The 25,150-nt window shown below is 40.3% G+C and overlaps 1 protein-coding gene across 3 annotated transcripts in view; it reads left to right on the plus strand.

The window, feature by feature from the left end:
- The first annotated feature begins 17,943 nt into the window (after positions 1-17,943).
- Positions 17,944-25,150, plus strand: part of sphkap (SPHK1 interactor, AKAP domain containing) — a 60,056-nt gene continuing 52,849 nt past the window's right edge. For all 3 annotated transcript variants that reach the window (XR_015102443.1, XM_086125340.1, XM_086125342.1), the window contains exon 1: positions 17,944-18,070. Coding sequence is in view for 2 of the 3 variants with exons in the window: in XM_086125340.1 (XP_085981466.1) it covers positions 17,979-18,070 (92 nt within the window). In the remaining variant the exon portion in view is untranslated. The remainder of the gene's footprint in view (positions 18,071-25,150) is intronic.

Genomic DNA, 25,150 nt, shown 5'->3' on the forward strand with positions numbered 1-25,150 from the left:
CCCCTCGATACATCACTGCAACTTGTGTTACAATGAATGCTAGTCAGCCCATGAAGGGCCACACGTGCCCAAGCACCCTGTTGCGTTATCCTTTGGACCATCAACCGTTCCCTTCTCGATTCCAGAAACGTGTTGCCTTTGGTTTTCACCATGTTCACATAGACCACAAAGGCACCTCAGTGTGCTGACAATGACATGCCAATGTTCTCCAGAGTATTGGTGACTTTTGACCCATGTACTTTAGTTGTGTTCTGTTTTCCTTCAGGTATTATATATTATTGAAGGTCACCGGAGCTTGCTTTCTTCTTTTAACAGTGTTCTGCATGGTTAATTTGGCTATCTCGTGTACTGATATACGCTGTTCTTTCAGGCTAATGGAGGCCTCTTTTGCCAACAAAAAAACCTCATTGTCCGTATACCTTTGGGCTTCACTGTATACAAGATAGCATGTCAGTGATTGAATGCTGTGGGATGTGCTGGAGGGAAGTTATCAAGTTCAACAGATTTGACCACCTCGTGGCAACCACCATGAAGCTTAAGGTGGCTTCAGTGTCCCGACTAGCTCATATTCATAACCTCATGGGGTTTTCCCAGCATGTTTTAGGGTAAAGTCTGTCAGTTTAGTCAATACTATGTGGCTGTTACTCATTCCTTCCATTCCGTCATTTTATTGTGTTACTGTTGTTGTGCTTCCTCTTCTCGCCTGCCAGAGAGAAACAGGCCTCTGTTTTCCTTTCAAAGCGGACACATTAATAATGAAATAACAAGCTACTCGCTGCCCTTATTTATGGCCTGCCATCATTTTGCATCTTAAAAGTAACAGCAGCTGAGAATTGGAGGCAAAATGGTTGCTGCTGTGATCATGTTCCTCAAAAGTAAAACACTGCCTCCTTGTGGCAACTTGTGCAAACTCTCCTCTATCATGCTTTTGTTTTTCTTTTTAACCTCTCTAGCAATTGCACATACTCCCTAACATTATTGGGTTGATTCTATGACATCCATCCATCCATTTTCCGATCTGCTTTATCCTCACTAGGGACGCGGGGGTGCTAGAACCTATCCCAGCTGTCTTAGGGCAATAAGCGGGGTACACCCTGAACTGGTTGCCAGCCAATCGCAGGGCACACACAGATGAACAACCATCCACGCTCACACTCACACCTACGAACGAATTAGAGTGTTCCATTAACCTGCCATGCATGTTTTTGGAATGTGGGAGTAAACTGGAGTACCCGGAGAAAACCCACGTAGGCCCGGGGAGAACATGCAAACTCCACACAGGGAATTGAACTCTGCGCTGTGAGGTCGACGCGCTAACCACCGGGCCACCAATTAAAATGATTATTTTACGTAATTTTATTTTGCTTTGTGCTGTTTAACTTTAACTATGATGCATTGTAGTTCTTTGCTACTGTAAATTAAAACTACAATAACACACATCCTATAATTGTTTATAAGTGATTCATATAATATTTAATTATCGCCACCCACAGACACACATTAGCTTTTTAGATCACAAATGTTGACCAATTGAATGAAATATCTAAAAGCCCATGCAGAGTGTGGGTCTGTTATTTGCTTATTTGGGCAACTAATGTGAAAAGATAAAACATAACTATAATTCAATGTGTCACAATCTTCCATCCACTGAGCAATTGCAACATTGCTCTGCGAAAACAAAATAAAACTTGCCTCAACCACAAATACAGTCGATCATTTGAGCACAAGACCAGAGGTTTTATAACTGCCGGTAAACAAAGCCTTGTGTCCCGGTCTCTTCCAGCTCACCGTACACGACTTCCTCCTTCCACTGTGCCCCTCTGTCTTGCTGACCCATTTCCAGCATCAACACAGGGGGGCCCCCAGAAAGAGGCCACCCGACGCTTCCCAGTCAGCAAAATTGGTCTGGCCCAGCTCTGGGGCAGACACGGCACGTACACTCGGCCCACATACCTCAATGAATGACGGTCCTGCAGTGGCCCACGTCTGGCATCCATGATGTGGGCCGCATTCGGCCCAGATCTGAGCCGCATTGTAAAACCATATCTGGCCCTACTCCGGCCCGACGCTGGGCCAGAACAGGTTCCTGATATCAGCCTGAATTCAACCTCGACTAAGCCACATCTTTCATGAGCCATATTTGACCCACATTAAAAAAAAAAGTCTCAAAAACGACTGTTATAAAAATATGTTTATTATCATAATTTGTGAACCTCACATATAACTCCACATACACTGGAAAAATGCACTTTTCTTTATTTAACAGTGAACACAAAGTCCAGCTTACTCTTGAACGGTATTTTTCTGTCCATCAAATTGTTGCGCTCTCCATGTCCTCTTTTCTTCTCATGCTCTCCTTCCTGTCACCATCCCGATCAGGAGCCAGATGTAGCCATCTTTTGATTGTGACATCAATTTCCTGGTCTGAGGCCCAAGATGTTAGGCTGTTAGGTCTCACAGCGGCTGTAAGAACTGTAAGAAAACAAGAATGGAGAGTGTGTTAGGAAAACAAACATTTGTACATGTCATAAACAATGAATAGTCAGTAAAAATAACCCCTGAAATTTCTTATAAGAATAATAATAATACATTTCATTTATAAGCGTCTTTCGAGACACTCTAGGACACTTTACAACCAAAACTAAACTAGGTGTGACGCTGTGGGGCAGAATATTTGCCACCAAAAACTAAACGTGAATAACTTTTAAATAGTTTATACTGAATTTGAATTACGTATGTGAATTGAAGGTCAGTGGCTCAGAAAATGGATGGATTTGTATATTTGACTCTGAATCATATTGAATAACTGAATCTGAATTGTACAATCTGAATTTGAAACGACAGACTTTTTTTTCTTTGAAACTGTATTTGATCCTCACTGGAAATTAAATTCAGTTTATTTTCATATTCAGTCTTACAAATACAAAACGACGTTTTTTTCAACGTCAGATTTTGGTTTTGAATTGAGGTACTAAGTTTTAAATTAACTTTATGGTCAAGTATGAAGTATCTGGTTTGTATTGCAGCAAACGGAATCAAAATTAATTTCATTGTATTTCAGTGCAGAAAGGGTTCTTTTTGGCAGCACCTCTGACTGTTCAACGAGCCGGTGAAGTGAACGATGAGCCGTTTTTAACCGAAAAAAACGACCATGTATAGTAAGGCCTTTTTAGCCAAAAAAAACGACCATGTATAGGAAGGCGTTTTTAGCCCCCAAAAAAAACGACCATGTATAGTAAGGCCTTTTTAGCCGAAAAAAACGACCATGTATAGTAAGGCGTTTTTAGCCGAAAAAAACTACCATGTATAGTAAGGCCTTTTTGGACGAAAAAAACGACCATGTATATAGTAAGGCGTTTTTAGCCGAAAAAAACGACCATGTATAGGAAGGCGTTTTTTGGCCGAAAAAAACGACCATGTATTATAGTAAGGCATTTTTAGACGAAAAAAACGACCATGTATAGTAAGGGGTTTTTGGCCGAAAAAAACGACCATGTATAGTAAGGCATTTTTGGATGAAATTTTTAGCCGAAAAAAACGACCATGTATAGTAAGGCCTCTTTGGACGAAATTTTTAGCCGAAAAAAACGACCATGTATATAGTAAGGCGTTTTTAGCCGAAAAAAATGACCATGTATAGTAAGGCCTTTTTGGACGAAAAAAACGACCATGTATCGTAAGGCATTTTTGGATGAAATTTTTAGCCGAAAAGAACGACCATGTATGGTAAGGCGTTTTTAGCCGAAAAAAAATGACCATGTATAGTAAGGCGTTTTTAGCCGAAAAAAACGACCATGTAAAGTAAGGCGTTTTTGACCGAAAAAAACGACCATGTATAGTAAGGCCTTTTTAGCCGAAAAAAAACGACCATGTATAGTAAGACGTTTTTGGACAAAATTTTTAGCCGAAAAAAACGACCATGTATAGTAAGGCGTTTTTAGCCGAAAAAAACGACCATGTATAGGAAGGCGTTTTTTGGCCGAAAAAAACGACCATGTATTATAGTAAGGCATTTTTAGACGAAAAAAACGACCATGTATATAGTAAGGCGTTTTTAGCCGAAAAAAATGACCATGTATAGTAAGGCCTTTTTGGACGAAAAAAACGACCATGTATCGTAAGGCATTTTTGGATGAAATTTTTAGCCGAAAAGAACGACCATGTATGGTAAGGCGTTTTTAGCCGAAAAAAAATGACCATGTATAGTAAGGCGTTTTTAGCCGAAAAAAACGACCATGTAAAGTAAGGCGTTTTTGACCGAAAAAAACGACCATGTATAGTAAGGCCTTTTTAGCCGAAAAAAAACGACCATGTATAGTAAGACGTTTTTGGACAAAATTTTTAGCCGAAAAAAACGACCATGTATAGTAAGGCGTTTTTAGCCGAAAAAAACGACCATGTATAGGAAGGCGTTTTTTGGCCGAAAAAAACGACCATGTATTATAGTAAGGCATTTTTAGACGAAAAAAACGACCATGTATAGTAAGGCATTTTTGGATGAAATTTTTAGCCGAAAAAAACGACCATGTATATAGTAAGGCGTTTTTAGCCGAAAAAAACGACCATGTATAGTAAGGCCTTTTTGGACGAAAAAAACGACCAAGTATCGTAAGGCATTTTTGGATGAAATTTTTAGCCGAAAAAAACGACCATGTATATTTTGGCGTTTTTGGACGAAAAAAACGACCATGTATAGTAAGGCGTTTTTAGCCGAAAAAAACGACCATGTATAGTAAGGCGTTTTTGACCGAAAAAAACGACCATGTAAAGTAAGGCGTTTTTGACCGAAAAAAACGACCATGTATAGGAAGACGTTTTTGGACAAAATTTTTAGCGGAAAAAAACAACCATGTATAGTAAGGCGTTTTTAGCCCAAAAAAAACGACCATGTATATAGTAAGCCGTTTTTAGCCGAAAAAAACCGACCATGTATAGTAAGGCGTTTTTGACCGAAAAAAACGACATAGTATATAGTAAGGTGTTTTTAGCCCAAAAAAAACGACCATGTATATAGTAAGCCGTTTTTAGCCGAAAAAACCGACCATGTATAGTAAGGCGTTTTTGACCGAAAAAAACGACCATGTATTATTGTAAGGCGTTTTTAGCCGAAAGAAACGACCATGTATATATAGTAAGGCGTTTTTAGCCGAAATAAACAACCATGTATAGTAAGGTGTTTTTAGCCGAAAAAACCTACCATGTATAGTAAAGCGTTTTTAGCTGAAAAAAAAAAAACGACCATGTATACTATAAGGCCTTTTTGGACGAAATTTTTAGCCGAAAAAAACGACCATGTATAGTAAGGCGTTTTTAGCCCGAAAAAAACGACATAGTATAGTAAGGTGTTTTTAGCTGAAAAAAAAAACGACCATGCATAGTAAGGCAATTTTTGCCCAAAAAAATGACCATGTATAGTAAGGCCTTTTTGAACGAAAAAAACCACCATGTATAGTAAGGCATTTTTGGATGAAATTTTTAGTCCAAAAAAAACGACATAGTATCGTAAGGCGTTTTTAGCCCGAAAAAAACGACATAGTATAGTAAGGCGTTTTTAGGCCAAAAAAAACGGACTGCCTCCGGAGTGCATGTCAAATACGCCAACTGTTCAGAGCAACTCACAGTCACTGGTGGCGTAGAGGTATACATGCTGGTTTTCCGTCCAGGCAACCCAGGTTCAAACCCTGCTCAGTGACGTGTTAAAATGCAACACCAGTTACCTTTTTCCTGCAAACCTTCCAGAGTGAAAGTCAAATAGGCCGACAGTGCAGAGCAGCTCACAGTCACTGGTGGCGTAGAGGTATACATGCTGGCTTTCCGTCCAGGCAACCCAGGTTCAGACCCCGCTCAGTGATGTGTGAAAATGCAACACCAGTTACCTTTTTCCTGCAAACCTTCCAGATTGAAAGTCAAATATGCCGACAGTGAAGAGCAGCTCTTAGTCACTGGTGGCGTAGAGGTATACACGCCGGCTTTCCGTCCAGGCAGCGCGGGTTCAAAACCCGTCCAGTGACAGCATAAATGTCAGGTCCGATTGCCGAAAGCTGGGATAGGCTCCAGCAAGTCCCCAGTGACAGGCGATCATGTAGGATAAGCGTTTTTAGCCGAAAAAAAACGACCATGTATAGTAAGGCGTTTTCAGCCGAAAAACAACGACCATGTAGAGTAAGGCGTTTTTAGACGAAAAAAACGACCATGTTTATACAGTAAAGCGTTTTTCGACGAAAAAAAGGACAAAAAAGCCTGACTATACATGGTCTTTTTTTTCCGGCCAAAAACGCCTTACTATACATGGTCGTTTTTTTCGTCTAAAAACGCCTTACTACACATGGTTGTTTTTTTCGGCTAAAAATTTCATCCAAAAACGCCTTACTATACATGGTCGTTTTTTTCGTCTAAAAACGCCTTACTACACATGGTCGTTTTTTTCGGCTAAAAACGCCTTACTATACATGGTCGGTTTTTTCGGCTAAAAACGCCTTTCTATATATACACATGGTCGGTTTTTTTTAGGCTAAAAACGCCTTACATACATGGCCGTTTTTTTCGGCTAAAAACGCCTTACTATACATGGTCTTTTTTTTCCGGCCAAAAACGCCTTACTATACATGGTCGTTTTTTTCGTCTAAAAACGCCTTACTACACATGGTCGTTTTTTTCGGCTAAAAACGCCTTACTATACATGGCCGTTTTTTTCGGCTAAAAACGCCTTACGATACATGGTCGTTTTTTTCGGCTAAAAATTTTGTCCAAAAACGTCTTCCTATACATTGTCGTTTTTTTCGGTCAAAAACGCCTTATTTTACATGGTCGTTTTTTTCGGTCAAAAACGCCTTACTTTACATGGTCGTTTTTTTCGGCTAAAAACGCCTTACTAAACATGGTCGTTTTTTTCCGGCTAAAAACGCCTTACCATACATGGTCGTTTTTTTCGGTGTAAAATTTCGTCCAAAAATGCCTTACTATACATGGTCGTTTTTTTCGGCTAAAATTTTCGTCCAAAAATGCCTTACTATACATGGTCGTTTTTTTCGTCCAAAAAATGCCTGACTATACATGGTTGTTTTTTTCGTCCAAAAAGGCCTTACTATACATGGTAATTTTTTTCGGCTAAAAACGCCTTACTATATATACATGGTCATTTTTTTTCAGCTAAAAACGCCTTACTATACATGGTCGTTTATTTCGGCTAAAAACGCCTTACTATATATACATGGTCGTTTTTTTCGGCTAAAAATTTCGTCCAAAAATGCCTTACTATACATGGTCGTTTTTTTCGGCTAAAAACGCCTTACAATACATTGTCGTTTTTTTCGGTCAAAAACGCCTTACTATACATGGTCGGTTTTTTCGGCTAAAAACGCCTTACTATATACATGGTCGGGTTTTTTTCGGCTAAAAACGCCTTACTATACATGGTCGTTTTTTTGGGCTAAAAACGCCTTACTATACATGGTCGTTTTTTTCGGCTAAAAATTTTGTCCAAAAACGTCTTCCTATACATGGTCGTTTTTTTCGGTCAAAAACGCCTTACTTTACATGGTCGTTTTTTTCGGTCAAAAACGCCTTACTATACATGGTCGTTTTTTTCGGCTAAAAACGCCTTACTATACATGGTCGTTTTTTTCGTCCAAAAACGCCAAAATATACATGGTCGTTTTTTTCGGCTAAAAACGCCTTACTATACATGGTCGTTTTTTTCGGCTAAAAATTTCATCCAAAAATGCCTTACTATACATGGTCGTTTTTTTCGTCCAAAAAATGCCTGACTATACATGGTCGTTTTTTTTCGTCTAAAAACGCCTTACTATACATTGTCGTTTTTTTTCGTCTAAAAACGCCTTACTATACATGGTTGTTTTTTTCGGCTAAAAATTTAGTCCAAAAACGCCTTACTATACATGGTCGGGGGTTTTTTCGGCTAAAAACGCCTTACTATACATGGTCGTTTTTTTTGTCTAAAAACACCTTTCTATACATGGTCGTTTTTTTGTTTTTTTTTTTACTGAAAACGCCTTACTATAAATGGTCGTTTTTTTCGTCTAAAAACGCCTTCCTATACATGGTCGTTTTTTTCGTCTAAAAACGCCTTACTATACATGGTTGGTTTTTTTCGGCTAGTACCGCCTTACTATCCATGGTCGTTTTTTTTTGTCTAAAAACGGATCACTAGATATGGTTGTTTTTTTTTCGGGGAAAAACGCCTTACTAGATACATGGTCGTTTTTTTCGTCCAAAAACGCCTTACTATACATGGTAATTTTTTTCGGCTAAAAACGCCTTACTATATATACATGGTCATTTTTTTTCAGCTAAAAACGCCTTACTATACATGGTCGTTTATTTCGGCTAAAAACGCCTTACTATATATACATGGTCGTTTTTTTCGGCTAAAAATTTCGTCCAAAAATGCCTTACTATACATGATCGTTTTTTTCGGCTAAAAACGCCTTACAATACATTGTCGTTTTTTTCGGTCAAAATCGCCTTACTATACATGGTCGGTTTTTTCGGCTAAAAACGCCTTACTATATACATGGTCGGGGTTTTTTCGGCTAAAAACGCCTTACTATACATGGTCGTTTTTTTGGGCTAAAAACGCCTTACTATACATGGTCGTTTTTTTCGGCCAAAAATTTTGTCCAAAAACGTCTTCCTATACATGGTCATTTTTTTCGGCTAAAAACGCCTTACTATACATGGTCGTTTTTTTCGTCCAAAAACGCCTTAATACACATGGTCGTTTTTTTCGTCCAAAAACGCCAAAATATACATGGTCGTTTTTTTCGGCTAAAAACGCCTTACTATACATGGTCGTTTTTTTCGGCTAAAAATTTTGTCCAAAAACGTCTTCCTATACATGGTCGTTTTTTTCGGTCAAAAACGCCTTACTATACATGGTCGTTTTTTTCGGCTAAAAACGCCTTACTATACATGGTGGTTTTTTTCGTCCAAAAACGCCTTAATACACATGGTCGTTTTTTTCGTCCAAAAACGCCAAAATATACATGGTCGTTTTTTTCGGCTAAAAACGCCTTACTATACATGGTCGTTTTTTTCGGCTAAAAATTTCATCCAAAAATGCCTTACTATACATGGTCGTTTTTTTCGTCCAAAAACGCCTTACTATACATGGTCGGGTTTTTTTTCGGCTAAAAACGCCTTATTATACATGGTCGTTTTTTTTGTCTAAAAACACCTTTCTGTACATGGTCGTTTTTTTTTTTTTTTACTGAAAACGCCTTACTATAAATGGTCGTTTTTTTCGTCTAAAAACGCCTTCCTATACATGGTCGTTTTTTTCGTCTAAAAACGCCTTACTATACATGGTTGGTTTTTTTCGGCTAGTACCGCCTTACTGGTCGTTTTTTTTTGTCTAAAAACGGATCACTAGACATGGTTGTTTTTTTTCGGGGAAAAACGCCTTACTAGATACATAGTCGTTTTTTTCGGCTAAAAACGCCTTTCTATACGTGGTCGTTTTTTTCGGCCAAAAACGCCTTACTATAATACGTGGTCGTTTTTTTCGGCTAAAAACGCCTTTCTATACGTGGTCGTTAGGGGTAAAATCTAAATGTAATCCCTGCCTACACTTTACAAACTAACGAGAGTGCTATTAAATGTGTAAAGAATAAAGTATTCACGTGTCCTTGATAGCGTCTGCTGTGTTGGGTCTGTCTCAGTGACGGACTGAGGCTGCTGTTGTCTTCTTCTCTGGTCAACACAGTGTCCCCTAGCGGATACTCAATGAATTGCACCTTATTAAAAATATTAATTCTGTCTTTTATACATTTTTTTAATTTTTAAATTATCCTGCGGGCCTGATTGAACCTCGCGCGCGTGCATGTGTGTGTGTGTGTGTGTGTGTGTGTGATGAATGGAATGCCGCATCGGTGTGCAATTGTAAAACAAGGCTGTGTGTTGAAAAAATAAATCTGAAACTGCATTTAAGGGTGGCTCAATACTGGCTGGCCATATACGGGCCGGAGTCGTAAATTGATTTCTGGCCCAAATACTTCACTCCACAACTGGCCCTCATCTGGTTTGCCAGAGACAAGCCAGTGCCTCCTTTGCCACTCCTGGCCATGTTCGGCCCACATGCATTATGCCAGTGCCGACTCAAGGCCAGCTGTGCCAGCTTCATGCCGAATCCGGGCCAGATGTCTTTGCTGACTGGGTTGTGTATCTGCTTCTCCACTGAGGCGTCAGTCAGCTCAAAAATAACTTTGGACCTGCTCCAGCTTGACACTCTTCCACCCATGCGGTCCCAGAAGATCCTGCCTTCCACCTGGTCAAGGGCCTAAAAGCGTGAATCACAATCAGATTTATTGGTCATGTATGCAAGAAACACAAAATGAATTTACTTCCCAGTTACAACCCGTTCGGAGGAACATAAGACAGCAATCATCAACATTGGGGAGACTGAATCAGAAGCCCGATGGGTCGCTATTAAGAGCCCTGATATACTAGAATTGAAAAGAAACAGTCGGGAAGAGGTACTAGACTCCAACCATTCTCGTCAATGGGAGGATAGTTTGAGCATGTCGCGTAAATTTAAAAACAGTACAACAATTCTCAAGACTTCACATGAAGACTTTGACATTGCACCTGCAAGGCCAAGACCTTATCAGTCACAGGCTTGGGAGAGTAAGGAGAGGAAGACTGGGAGATAGGATGCCGTGTGGTTTTTTTCCATCCTGGGAAATCCAGATAACGGCTGTTTTGGGGACAGCCTTGAATGTCTTTTAGGCCAAGAGATGTGAATGAGAGCAGTGTTATTGTCGTCTGTCTCACACTCACTATCTTAGCTCTACTCTACTCCTGTCAGGTTTGAAGCGAACCGAATAATGTTTTAGGATCCCAGATTTCTAGACAACAGACAAAACTCCGTCACAAAAAAATATTTATTCACACAAACCGCCGACAAAAGGACAAACAGAAATCGCTGGTCAAAAAAAAAAAGACCATGGAAAGAAAAACAATACGTTAACCAAAAGCGCTTGCAAAAGGCCAGGAAGAAATTAACTCGAGAATATCACACGAAATGCCAAGAATCCAATTCCCCTGAAGTGAGATCAAATAATGAAACTAAGACTATATTTACCAAACAAAAAAAACCCCCATAATCCAGAGAACCAGAACTAATACGACAAGAGCGAGAGGTCGAGAGAAAAATGATCACTTGCGCAACAGCAGTAGCAAGGTCAACAATAATCCGACAAACTGCTGAAAGTTTGTCGGTCCTTAAATACGTGACTCCCGGATGATAACATTGGCAGCAGGTTCGCACAATGGAGGATTGGCTCTGGTCTGCCACCTGCTGGGGGACACAAGAACTGGAACATAACCACTCCTTCACTTTGCTCAGTGGGATTCTTTTTTTTTTCCAGTCCGGACCAAACAGAAAACAGACTGACTGGAATGCAACACCATTTTTCTTCTTCAAAAGAACTCTTACCGAGCATTTGAACTCTCAATGGTAAGACATGTTGGAGGTCATGAAATCAGAAAAATGCTTTTTTAATGTTTATCCTGGAGAGAGACAGCCATGTCTTTTTTTTGCTTTCCAACACGCCAAGTATTTCCTGTGATCAGGAGCAGATTTCCACTCACACATCCTGTGTAGGCAATTGCTCCCTGAAGTCTTCACTTGAGGTTAATAAAGTCATGTGGACTGGGATGATGATTTCAAGGCCCTCTCTCATTTCCAAAGCTTGGAGGAGATGATGAAGTCACATACACATAAGATGCTGTGCTCAATCTCGGGAGTGTATACGATGTGTTTAACTCAGAAGATGTGTCCATATTCCTTACAACATTTCAACTTCGCGAAAAAATGAGCTGCGGTCACAAAAGACTTCTCAGACACCTTAATTTAACCAAATCATCCATGAGCATCTTGCAGGACCTCAGTTCAGCTATCAAAGGATTAATTGTGGGAGTGTGCTTCATTTTTTCTTTCTTTAGATTTTTGCCTAAATGATTCCAAAAGAAGGACTCATCTCAAGAATAGCTTAAGAGAGAATATACCCTGGAAAATAAATGATACAAGTGGACTCTCATTCAAAGCATTTGGTCTTCCAGCATCCCGGAATGGATTGTGCTCGACGTCAGATGTTCTACTTTTACTATTTTGGTGTATAGTAGTCTGACATGATTGATAAAAGTCTCTTTTTCTCCTAAACTAAAACAAACGTCCCACATTATTTCTGATTGCCCAGATTTCAGTATATTTGTCCCTTCTGAAGCACAGGCAGAGTTGCTTCATGAGAAGAAAGTAGGGGGTAACCACATGCTTCATACGTAATATCATGGCTGTTTGCTCTTTATAGTTTTATAGTTTTATTTTCTTGACACTGTAGTACAGCGGTTAGTACTGTTTCCACACTGCAAGAAGTTCCAGGAGTTGAATTTGTGTTTTTCATGCCATTCAGTGGGGAGTTAGCATGCTCTACCTGTGCTTGTGCCAGGTTGAGTTTACAGATGACTCAGTGAGTGGCCATTCACATTAGGAGGAAAAAGTTGCGTTTAAATTCGACATCGCTCAACATTTCACACAATTTCCTACACTGGTGTTTGGTAAATTTCCCAACATTGAACTATTGAAAGGAAACAGAAAAAAATGTCGCTTTTCTGCACATGAGTGTATAACAGAGGGCCAGTGAAAATGACTTTGTTCTGTGTGGTGAGAGAAAGGAAAAACAACATGTGACCGGAGTGAAGTCACAGCTCATCTGGTTGAACATCTTGTGTCCAGATGTTTATAACACATTCGGGTTATCCACCTTTGCCGTCCGGCTGGCTGGTCCAAGGATTAAAGACGTGGTCGCACAAGCCTCTTCTGTCCAAAACGCTGTGAATAAAACAGCCTTTCTTTCACAAAAAAGGAGTGAAAAAGCTTCAACGTGTGGCTTTTAGTGCACAGTTGAGAAGCAATGTGTCCACTTGGTGTCATCACAGCACAGCGTATTGGATCCAACTCCATCGTGCCAATGCTCAAGTGAGATGTGAAAGGTTGTCAACGTAGACTGTCAAACTTGACATGTGACGGATGTCAAAGTGTCACTGAAGCCCATGCGAATAAATTCCAGATGGATGCTTTTGCGCATCTGCATGAATCTGCATATGCCAAAGCCCAAAGATGAGGTCAATGAGTGTCAAACCACAACGTGGCAGAAGCATGGGAATTTCCAAAGTCAAATCAGTCCATTCCGCGACGCAACTTAACTTCAAAGTTGCTTTTTCGATTTGCCCTTGCAGGCCATAGAAAGCCCATCAACATGACCGCAAAAGTTTTACATTTTTTAAATGAAGCTATCTTAGACATAGAGTTGGTGTGAGTGGATAAGTTGGGGTGTGAAGCCCGTGTGTGCTACACTCATCAACAAAGCAATACAAGATGCCCTTTGATGAAGGCTGAGCTCAAGAGACCGTAAACCTCGAGGCACCTTTGATGTTCTGCTTTGGGTTCTCTGGTTTGTAATCTGTTTCCATGATACCGTGTCCATATTACAGCTGTTGCCATTCTTGAGAATTTATTATCAAAATTGTCCCTCCTACTAAAAAGCGACTCAGAAATATTGAATCTGATGTCTAATAGAGTCGGTCCAGATGAAAGATTACCTCTGACAGTAGGGTTGGTTTTAAATGTAAATGTTTTATCTTTGTGGTTCTCATGTACAGATCTTTATTTTAACCTCCCTGCCATCAGTCATTGTTAAATTACAGTCTGTCAACGTCAAACATGTCAACTTCCATGATGCCTGTCTAAGTGTTGGACCAGGTGCTCGATGAAAGTCTGAGCTGGATCTGGACGAGTCAAGTCTTTATCACGTGCAATATGTTGTGCATACATTTGAGAGCAGGTCTTCAAAATTCAACAGCTTGTTTAATTCCTATGGAAGTGCGTGAGTCACCGAATGAATGGATGATTGAATGAATGTTAAAAGCTTTCATGCCAGTACACAACAACTTTTGTTGAGTTGTCTTGTCTTCAAGCCTGAATAGCCTTCACATTAAATGTGATTCAATTGCAAAGAAAAAAAAAATCTGTTCCCAACAACTTTAGGTTGCACTTCTTTCCAAAGCTGTACCGGAGGCCTGACTTATATTGCGCATCCTATTTGGCCTCGAAAAGGGCATGAAAGGGGAAAGCTGAGGCAAATTGGGGAGAGGGCAAAAAAAAATGAGCCTCTCATTCCTCACAAAGACTCTTTCAAATTCACTGGAGCAAAGTTGTTTAATTTTGAGAAAGTCAAAATTTTTAAAGTTCTTCCTCTGCCTCCAGTCTCGAGAGCATCATTTTCGATCCCGGGCTCATCCTCTCTGATAAAGCCAAGAGAAATCATGCATAGCTGCCGGCTTCGAAGGAAAGACAGCTAAGCATGGTAGAAAGAGATATGCGGAAAGACCCAAAGGGAAAACATTTTTCGAAAAGTGAAAACGCGTCTCTGAAGCACAAGCACACGGTTGAAATCTGAAGAATATTGCCAAACACGACATCATTATGTGCTTTTGCTTTCAAAAGACAATTGAGTCTGTTGACACTTCTGTTGGCATGATTCAGTGTTCTATAAAGTGGCTCCCAAACCTGTTTGATATGCGTATTCATGGGCGAGTCGATTTGAAGAAAAGAGTAAGATGACAAATTTCCTTTATTGGAGATTAATCAAACTATGCCTTTACCAACGTGACGTACCACTTTTAAAAATGCTTCTCCTGGCTTGCCAGATTCCCATTCTTTGCCAGTGCCATCGGTGAATTGCAGATGAAACAAACTTTGAATGAGAATAATAATTTAAAAAAAAAGTCCCAACAGTTACCAATAACTCTGTTCTTCTCTTGGTAAAAAAGACACCTGTACCTCCGCCTTTAGTAGAATAAGATGCTACAGCGGAGCAGACTCAAGATGAAGAGGAACTGGGAAATATGCATGAGTCACAATGTGTCCAACCTCGTATTGACAATTATTCATCCATCCATTTTCCGATCCGCTTATCCTCACAAGGGTCGTGGGGGCGCCGGAGGCTATCCCAGCTGTCTCCGGGCAGTAGGCGGGGGACACCCTGAACTGGTTGCCAGCCAATTGCATGGCACACAGAAACGAACAACCATCCATGCTCACACTCACAACTAGGGACAATTTAGAGTGTTCAATCAGCCTGCCATGCATGTTTTTGGAATGTGGGAGGAAACCAGAATACCCGGAGAAAACCCACGCAGGCCTGGAGAACATGCAAACTCCACATTGGGAGGCCGGAGCTTGAATTGAACGCGCTAACCACTGGATCACTGGGCCGCCAATTAAAATGATTATTTTACGTAATTTTATTTTGCTTTGTGCTGTTTGCAGGCAGGTCTGCATTGCAAATGAGAATCAGACTTTCAACTGTCATATCTGAGCAAATAAAGGTTACATAAATACAATCCCATCAATGATTGAAGTCATGTGATTTATAACAAGGTTGTTATTGCTGCAGTTAAGCAGATTTGGACACGGTTTGCCAGGAAGCAAATTGCATCTTCTCCCGCTTCAGTGATCTTCCTAATGCATTTAAATCAAATCTAATCGTAATTGGCTGAATGCCTTGATTTGTTTGCATGACTCAAAATTTGAAAAAAAGAAATTCTAAAGATGTCATGTTAGAATCAAAAGTCATTGGACTGAATAGATTATTCACCGATTCCATCGAACTGAGTTCCGTGTGCCGAAACAGATTGAAACAATAAGAGGCCATGTCATTTTATTATTCTAATCAGATAGAAAGAAACGACTAAACTTCTAATCAACCTTCTTTCAAAATGTCATTGGAAGATCGACGACACACCATCACAAAATGTAACAACAACACACAGAGCAGAGTGTGAAAGCGTGCTCTAAACTTTCAGCTTGGTTGAACCAGAAATGCTCAGGCAAGTGGTAATAACACGCAAGTCCTCCACTTGCACCCTTGGCCCAACACTGACCTCCTTCAAAGAAACGTTTTTCCCCCGAGGACATCCTTACATCTTTTAATCACTCGACTCAGCGAGGAGTATTCCCCAGTGCATTCAAATCGACACTTGGGCAGGGTCTGAAAAAATAAGTGGCCTTACATACAGTCGTCCCTCGTTTATCATGGGGGCTACGTTTGAAAAAGAACCCGTGATAAGTGAAATCCGTTAAGTAATATTTAAATTTTTTTTTGCAATTTAAATTAAAATTACAAAAGGAAGTGTCAGGTAAATAAAACATGACCACATAAGATACCGCAACCTAAAACTATTATTTGCAAAAGGGATGCCCACATGGAGTAAGAGTAAGACAATGTGTCAGATGCTTTTAAGACTTAAAAAGTTCCTTCCATCACTTTTTGTTTTGTTCCCCGAGGCAGAGGAAGACAGATGCATCATGGTTTCATAACACAGGCGGGAGTGGCAGCAGATGAAGTGGGAGTTGTGAGATTTTACCCTTTCATGCACCCGGTAACCTGATAATGTGATAAACTGTCCACTGTAGTCATCACTGTCCCTGAAAGGATGTCCCCAACAATGAGCAAAAATGCGTTTTTGAAAAGAGAGAAAAGCATCGTGAAATTTTAATGTCACTGCTAGGAATGTATTGTTTGCTTATCACAGCATCTTAGTGGACGTCTTGGTCGACAAAGCCAAAACAAACACAAGATTAGATTCAACAAAACATGTACTCTCTTGGCGACGTGCTGCGAATTTGAGTAGAGCAGCCATTCGGATACATGACAGCTGTGTTTTTGAGGAAAATGAGAATGGAGTAACAGAGGCAAAATTGTTGGCCCAGGAAATAGAAGTGCCGACATACCAGTGGCGCTGATAGTGTCGTAGTACACTCGCTTGACTTGTGTGCAGGCAGCGTGGGATCAGTCCCCAATAAGGGTCAGTGTGGATTGTGGGTATGAATGGTTGTTCGTCTCGATATGTGCCCTGTGATTGACTGGTGACCAGTTCAGGGTGTAGTCCGCCTTTCGCCCGAAGTCTGTTGGGGATAGGCTCCCGCACCCTCTTCAGGATAAGGGGTGTTGGATGGATGGATGGATGGATGGACATAGGAGCGGAGGTATGGACGCATCTACTTTATAGAATGCTTCATTCTGATGAAAGCACCAAAACTTTCTCCACCTATTTTTTTTTTTTGCATGCCATTAAAACAGCTCATTTTCATCGTATTTTAAAAAGCCAGATTTTTCCACTTGAGGCTTGCCAGCATGTGTTGTGTCCTTCATTTGGTCACAATCAGTTCTGAGACACACCAACAACAAAAACATTCGATTTTGATTGTGTTATTTAAATCTTGCCAACGAGGACAGCATTTTGAGCAGCGGAATCCTTGATGCTCACAAACCTCCAGCTGTTCTGAGCATATGTAACAGTTGCCAGTAGCTTGAGGTTATCCGCAGTAAAGTGTGGATGTGATTAAACTTCCTCAACTCACTGTCTCCCCCCCAAATGTTCCCACGGTGGGATACATTTAACACAAATGGAGAGACCTGCTTACAAGATTTACTCTCTGTCAATCCACAACAGGTAAATAAGACATGAGATACACTTCAGACCTAAAAGGTCCTTTGGCCTGTGTGGTACAGTCCTGTTAAGAGCTCACCATACAGCCTCGTAATCTGCTTATTGTAAATGCACTCCAGCATTAACTTCGAAAGACTCGACCACCTTTGGAGCATTGTAAGACTTTTGCAAATGAACATGCCACCCCCTGCAACCAACGATGACAAAACTAGACACGTGCACTAAAAATTCTACAAAAGATACTCAAAAACTTAAAAGGCCTTTTTAGTCATATTGGGTTTAAAAATGACCACCACCACCATGTCCCAAGAAAACAATGTGGCGACACACAGCACATCACATGACTTACTCTCTCGTGAGCTGTTGCTGCTTAGCGCCCACTCCCGCGCTACTCAGCAGGGATTACCGGTAGGCACACCAAGACATACACACAAACATACAATGAAATGCAATCGAAGCAGCAAGTGAGTAGGACTAAGAATCATTTACATAAGCAAAGCATGAAGCAGTCAAAAAGTGACTCGCCACATGCCCTTTGGTGAGTACCCCTGGAGTTTTTTTTTAATGTTCCTCTGTTATAGTGCAAATATTTTCATGTGTCTGCATCATGCTAAGTGGTGTCTGTAATGGTTTAGTTTCTGTTTTTTCTACACATTGTCAATGCTGTTGATGTAGCCGTGTACTCACCGAAGTGTCTGGCGAGTGTCGATATTTTGCAATAGTAGCTCCGGTTTCATGGCATTAGTATAATGCAGACTACAGATCCTTCTCATTAGCTTGATGACAGAGCATCAGGATACTTTCAAAACGAATCCCCAACACAAAGACACAGTCTGTTACATTTGACTTGGTGTCTTCAATAAGATTGTGGTCTCATACAAGGATTTTGGTGAGCACAGATGTTGCTGTGGAAGTGAGTTACCTGACTCTCTGACAGACAGATGAGCGACATGGGTCCAATTTGCTAATCTTCTGTCGTCTAAATGCTGTGTGCTCACTTAGCTCACTGGCCAGTGTGGCATTTGCTCATGTGGGGATCACCTGATTTTCTTGGGAGAATGTTTGTTAATGTCCCAGAAGACCAGTTCAAGATGCAGTGTTTTCTGATGCAGTTTTTGATAAGTTAACATTACCACTTTATTTCGCATTTTATTTTCATTTTGTAATTATTTGGAGATTTCCAAAAAACCCCCCAAAACAAAACCGTGATATTCCCCCTGGTGGTCGAAACTAAAGGTTGCAGGTAGGACTTGGGACTAGTGTCAAATACAGCAGAAATTAAATGGCTAGGCATCTATTCAAGTATATTTGAAAACAATAAAATATTTTCTAACACCACTTTTTTTGTGATGTCAATCTTTTGATCTGCCTCAATAATGTAATGAATTTAAAATGAAAATCGGGGTTTTCTCAGCAATTTTTAGATGAGATTAAAATATAGATTAATTAGATCAATTCATTACAGATCATAATTAATTAATCACACATTTTTTAATCTCTTGACAGCAGTAGTAAATAGTAGGATGGTACTGGTGCGAACAATGCCCTTCAATTCTTTTTAGCTTCATGGTTTGTTAGCGTGTCACATGCTTTGGGAATGAAAACATTGTTACTCATCTTTTAAGCATTCAAATTTTTCAATGTATACAATATAATATTTGAGCAAACATGAATTTCAAACAATCCAGTAATGCAGACACAACCACACATTGCATCTTTGTATGAAGCCAACTTTTCTCGCTGTGTCTTTTTTTCTCACCCTCTAATTTCTAGTTGTTGCGCCAATCTCCACAGGCAGCATTAAGCTTCGTGAGGGTGAGGGCAATTACAGAGGAGAGAAATTACAGAGCAGGCCAAAAACAAACTATTGTATGTCCCTTCTAGAGCTTGGTTATTAATAGCCTAGGCAACAATAGCGTCTACGTCATCCGTCTACTCTCCGATCATAATTTGCTCCCGGCTTTCAATGCTCTTGTAACACTGAATCGAGTAACAAGGATTCTTCTTTTTTGTTGTCTTTGTTGTTGTTGTTGTTGTCAAACCCATTGGGAGACCCCCAAAATTGTGTGTTTCTTCAACCATTAATATTGCATCGTCAAAGAGAGAAAGGCATTGTCAAGCCATGGTCAATAATTTATGGAACACCCACACACATCAACTGAGCCATAATGTAGACTTGTGACAAAATATGAAATCTAACGAGTTGTGACCAATGAAGTTTTGGCCGGGCACCAGCAATATGTCGCTGTCAGTTTGTAACTTGGTGTCGTAAGGTGAAATTGTGTTTTCCATAATGATCAAAATGTCAGCATTTTCATGTTATTTTAAAACTTCTGAATCATTTAGTTAATGGGCTATTTTAGCTACCTGATTTTGAGCTGCTCGCATCAATCAGACTCACTTCACCAGAAATATCAATGTACCTATATATCTGAGTCTTTAATTATTCCAAAATGTATAAAGTCAGACAAAAATTGTATCCGCTAGTGGCAATACAGCAAAAAAGTGGAATGTCGTCTTACAATATACTTAATCCCATCAGGGGTAAGTGGTCTAGGAGGACTGTTCAACATAAAAGACGTGATCATGTGTAGTGTTGTCCCAAGATTTTCATATTTGCTTGCATCTGCAAGGGTGTTTTTTTCTTTTTTTCTCCTGTGTATTTGCTTCTGTTCTTTTTGTGGCCCAGACACCTTATCTACTCTCACGAGGTGCTCATACTCATGTAGACAAGAGTGATAATGTGTCAAATGGAAGGATGTGCAAAGAAGGGAGGGGCGCGGTTTTTAAATGGATGTTGATAACGGGAAAGGAAAGAGGGTGAGAAGACAGGTGAACAAGAAGGAGCTGAGTCAATATTGTGTGAGAAATCAGGAGGAATAGAGAAGCTGGGAGGAGAAGTGCCCCACTAGTAATCCTATTAGAGAAGCCCAGATCAAGTTGGCATTGATGCTGCTGCCTCTGAGGAGATTTTCCTCCATGCTTTTGAAAATGTCTGCAACACACCTGAGAATTCCTCTAATTGAATAAGTTTTCACCGTCACAGTCGACTTGTTTCTTCTGTTCCCATATCACTCGGGTAATTTACTCAACGGAAATTAAGTCACTTTATCGGTTTCCTGTTTTGAGCATACAGAATTTCAGGCGAAAAACAAGCAAAAAGCTTGGAATGAGACTCCAAGCTGTTTAGTGCTACTCTCAGCGGAAGCGGACAGTCAGACAACCACATAGCCAATGCTCCATTAATGTTACACTTTCAGCAAGGAATATCTGAACACAAACAGAAACACATAGAGACAGATAATATAACAACACTCGCGGGAACATCTTTATCCTCTGCGTAGAATGACTTATGTTACTGCTGTACTGAGAATCCAAGAGAGGAGATGAATCTACACAGTCCATTAACATATATTTAAGAATCTGTCTTCTACTGGTCCAAGGCGTGCACACCAGAATGAATAGCAAAATATGCATTGAAGCCCATATCCCATTGAGGGGGCGAACATTTACGTGTTAGCGAAGGTAGAGAACGTCAGGGTTCGTTCAAGGTTGCATTCAACAAAAGTTCTCTAGACGTTCACCTACAGTTTTAATGTTTTGTTTTTGTCTTGTCGCAAGGAAATTTTAAACGCGTTCAAAATTCCCTTGAGAACGTTTGCATCTTTAAATGAACCCCTACGGACCCTGATGAGAACACGACATTCACTACCTTTGCAAACGTTCCCCCCTCAGTGGGATATGGGCTTGAAGGAGAAAGTGTGACAAAAACTGTTTAATTCCTTTTATACAGTATTGAAATACAGTAATACTATCAAGAGCGATTCTTCTCAGTCAAGAACACAATACACATTTTTTTGCAGATTTTTTTCAGAAGATGGACCAGATTAATGGCAATTCTATTCGTTTCAATGGGGACAGATGATTTGAAATGGAGAAGGAATGAATGAATTGTGAATGTGAATTGTGAATGACTGCGGCCATGGTAATGTATGCACAAAAGTTACGATTATAAATTACACAGCAACTCACCTTCAAACTCATTCACAGTGGATCAGGGAAATAGAAGCCGACATGAAACAGTTCCCTCTGCCTGTACCCCAAAACAGCGAACATCAATCAAAAATCGATGGCGCAAAATCATTTCTATAATTTTTTTTTCCAGGAATATGGTTGCGGAAAATTAGGTTGTTTTGTTAATTATTTTCTAAACCTCATTTCTTTTTGCCATTAAGTTCTTTCTGTGCTGGAAGGATGTGTCTGTGTGTGCAATACTGCAGAAAAAATTCTAATTTGGTGAGCTGGCACACTGTCTTAGTCTGAATTTAAATGTATTTCCACAAGAAGTCAGTGTTTGAGCCTGCATGGATGCCAACAGTGGATGTTTTGGGATGGCTGTGGCCTTATCATAGCCAGCCGAGGAGCCCCTGAACCCCCTGGCTCATCAACGGGAAATAGATTACCTTCTTCTTTAATCTCTTTTTTGTTTCCTGACGCACAGAGGGGTGCGCCATGATAAAAACGTTGGAAAGTTTAACCTTCTTTGAAAGGATCCACTTGGAGCCAAGCCTGAATGATTTATTGTTTTGGATGGCTGCTGATAGTTAGCCTTGTTTCTTGGAAAATACCATGGTTTTTGTCCAAAGTTCATAAATACTTGAATGTAATTATACCTTTTGCCACGCATTGATTTCGTTCAACTTCTGCTTAATTAAAAATAGATTTCATGTGTATGCACAAAACACCGCCAGAAAGTTGCACACTCCACTTTTAATGCATACACTGTAACTTATACAAAACAACTTCATATCTGACCCCGCCCTTTGGGAGCCAGTGTGAACTAGTGACTTCAATGGTCATGAAAAGAATGACACACATGTGATTCAGTTTCCTTAAATAAAATAAATAAATAAATAAATAAATAAAAAAGCTCATGGGGGGCTAATCGGGGCTAGGAACAAGGTGGCAATGCCCCCCCTGCATATAAGTGCAGTATCTAATGCTTAAACTTTGGATCATGTCACGGAGCTTTGCATTACTGTTGAATACTGTATACATTTTAAGCTACATTACTGCATTTTGATGCTAATCCGATTGTTGGTACAATTTGGAGAGCAAAGTATTAAGGTGGTACTTGATGTAAAAGGTTTTACTGTATATGGTTGCAGAGTCACTTGCTGCACAGTGGCCACACACACTGTGCAGTCTCGGTTTATAAAGTGTTTTTGTCTTTACCGTTTCTGGAAAGGGAACAAGAAAACGAATCAAAAAACTGGGCACCATTGAATAGTGGTGATTTCTCAGACTGTGTGTCTGCAGCTTTTTATCACAAACATTAGCTTTAAACTCAGTTCATTATTAAAACGTATGAGAAAGATACAAGTGAGGTCCTCAATAGTGCGGATGAATCACCTTTTTCCTATTTTGTGAAACACTAAATAACCTTATTTTACTCTCCATTTGCTCTCTTACAAAGAGTCTTTACCTCGAATTGGATTTTTAATGTGCCTTGGTGGAGTGTGCACTGTCTCCTTGAGACTGACTGCGTCCAAATATATTGCAAGAGGAAAGGTCGTGGCCTCCAAGCTGACATCAAATTGCTTTTTGGGGAGGTGGGAGCGTTACAAATTTCATGGGGAGTGTTCGGATTCTCTTGTGCCACAACTCATTTTTCTATCATCTCGTCTCTGCTTTTAACTTTGCCTCTTTGAGAGGTTTCTGACTACCTGAGAGGAGAAATATTCAGTTCTTAGTGTCATATGTCACAACAATAAAATTCTTCTTGGAAAGTATGAGATGGCGTGAGTGCATTTTTTTTGGGTGCTGACGTACTTCTGTTCCACCCTTCGGATCAAAAGACTTTTATCACTGAAATATCGCTGGCATAAACAGGATGTTGTGATGACGCAAGAGCAAAATGCAACCGGGCGCTCGTCCGGCAAGACTCAAATGGGAATGGGTTGCGGCCTCGCCGCTAGCTTTGGCTAACCTGACCACTACAGCAACGGCAGGTGGTACCAAGACAACAACAAGGGCAGTGATGCAAAGTGACGCTTTGTCGCCAGATGATGTCCAATAATACACAGACAATACTATGTGCTCAAGATTACTTTATTCATTGAACCACATTTTCCACACTAAAAGGCGCATTGGATTATGAAGCGCACCTTCAATGAATGGCCTGTTTTGTAATTTTTTTCAGACATTGAACGCTTTATGACGCAATCTACAATGCATCCACTAGATAGAGCTATGCCCAAGGAAATACCAACAGAACGATCAGATGTCAGTAAAACATATTTAATAAATTAGCGACACAGTTCACTTCACAACAGCAAGTTATTACATTGACTCGTTAACGTTGAACTCTCTTGCCGCTGCTCTATTTCCGTGTTCAACTGCTTAACCCGATCGCCTTAAGTTTGAACTCTACGTTGTAATCGTGTCTCTTGCAAGGAGCCATTTTGGGGTCGACATATTATCGTAATAACCATACACAAGGTGCATCAGATTTTAAGGCGCACTGTGAGCTTTTAAGAAAATGGAAGGTGGTAGATGTTTTCAGGACAATGCCACCAAAATACTTTACACTTTGTGTCGTTATCCACATAAAGACTCATTCGGAACAGGACACACAAGTGGTCTATTTGAGGCGTCGCTAATGGTAAGTGATATTTTTCCTTTGCCGGTCCTACAAACTGTGTCTTCATACACTGTTTGGGACCGCTGCCATTAAGTAAAAAAAAAAAAAAAAAGAAAAAGAAAAAAAAAAAAGAAAATTATAATTTGTGCTTGTGCATTGTTGGAATGTCAGTGCAACAGAAATATTTTAAGTGCCTCTTCTGGCATGTCCACCACCTAAAATGTCTTGAATGTTGGACAACGCAGTGGTGGGCACTGTACTCAATTTTGTCGGTCCGTCATTCGTGAACGACACAGGCACCCGGCCGTCACCGTCTGTCAGTCATTATTTCAACCCCAACGAAACGCTAATCATTTTATTCATTCATTCATCTTCCGAACCGCTTCATCCTCACTAGGGTCGCGGGGGCGCTGGAGCCTATCCCAGCTGTCTTCGGGCAGTAGGCGGGGGACACCCCGAATTGGTAGCCAGCCAATCGCAGGGCACACAGAGACGAACAACCATGCACACCCTCACTCACACCTCGGGACAATTTAGAGTGATCAATCAGCCTGCCATGCATGTTTTCGGAATGTGGGAGGAAACCGGAGTACCCGGAGAAAACCCACGCAGGCCCGGGGAGAACATGCAAACTCCACACAGGGAGGCCGGAGCTGGAATTGAACCCGGTACCTCTGCACTGTGAAGTCGACGTGCTAACCACTGGACTACCGGGCCGCCGCTAATCATTTTACAAAGATGTAAATGAAGGATATTTTCAATACCTTTATTGTTCGCTTTAGCTAGTTTTGTGAGGAGAAAATGTCATTCTAGTGAGTTATCGTATTTTTGTTTTTATTTTATTTTGTTAACAAAAATGTTTTTTTTAATGAAAGTTTTTGTTATTTTGCTAATTTTCGTTGATAACAACCTTGGTCCCTGCATGAATCCGTCAGCTCACTGCTCCACTGCATGTTGCTGCTCATTAATATGCAC

Source organism: Hippocampus guttulatus, chromosome 12, assembly GCF_054856545.1.
Source record: "Hippocampus guttulatus isolate MCC_2025c chromosome 12, RoL_Hgut_1.0, whole genome shotgun sequence".
NCBI classification, from domain to species: Eukaryota; Metazoa; Chordata; class Actinopteri; order Syngnathiformes; family Syngnathidae; genus Hippocampus; species Hippocampus guttulatus.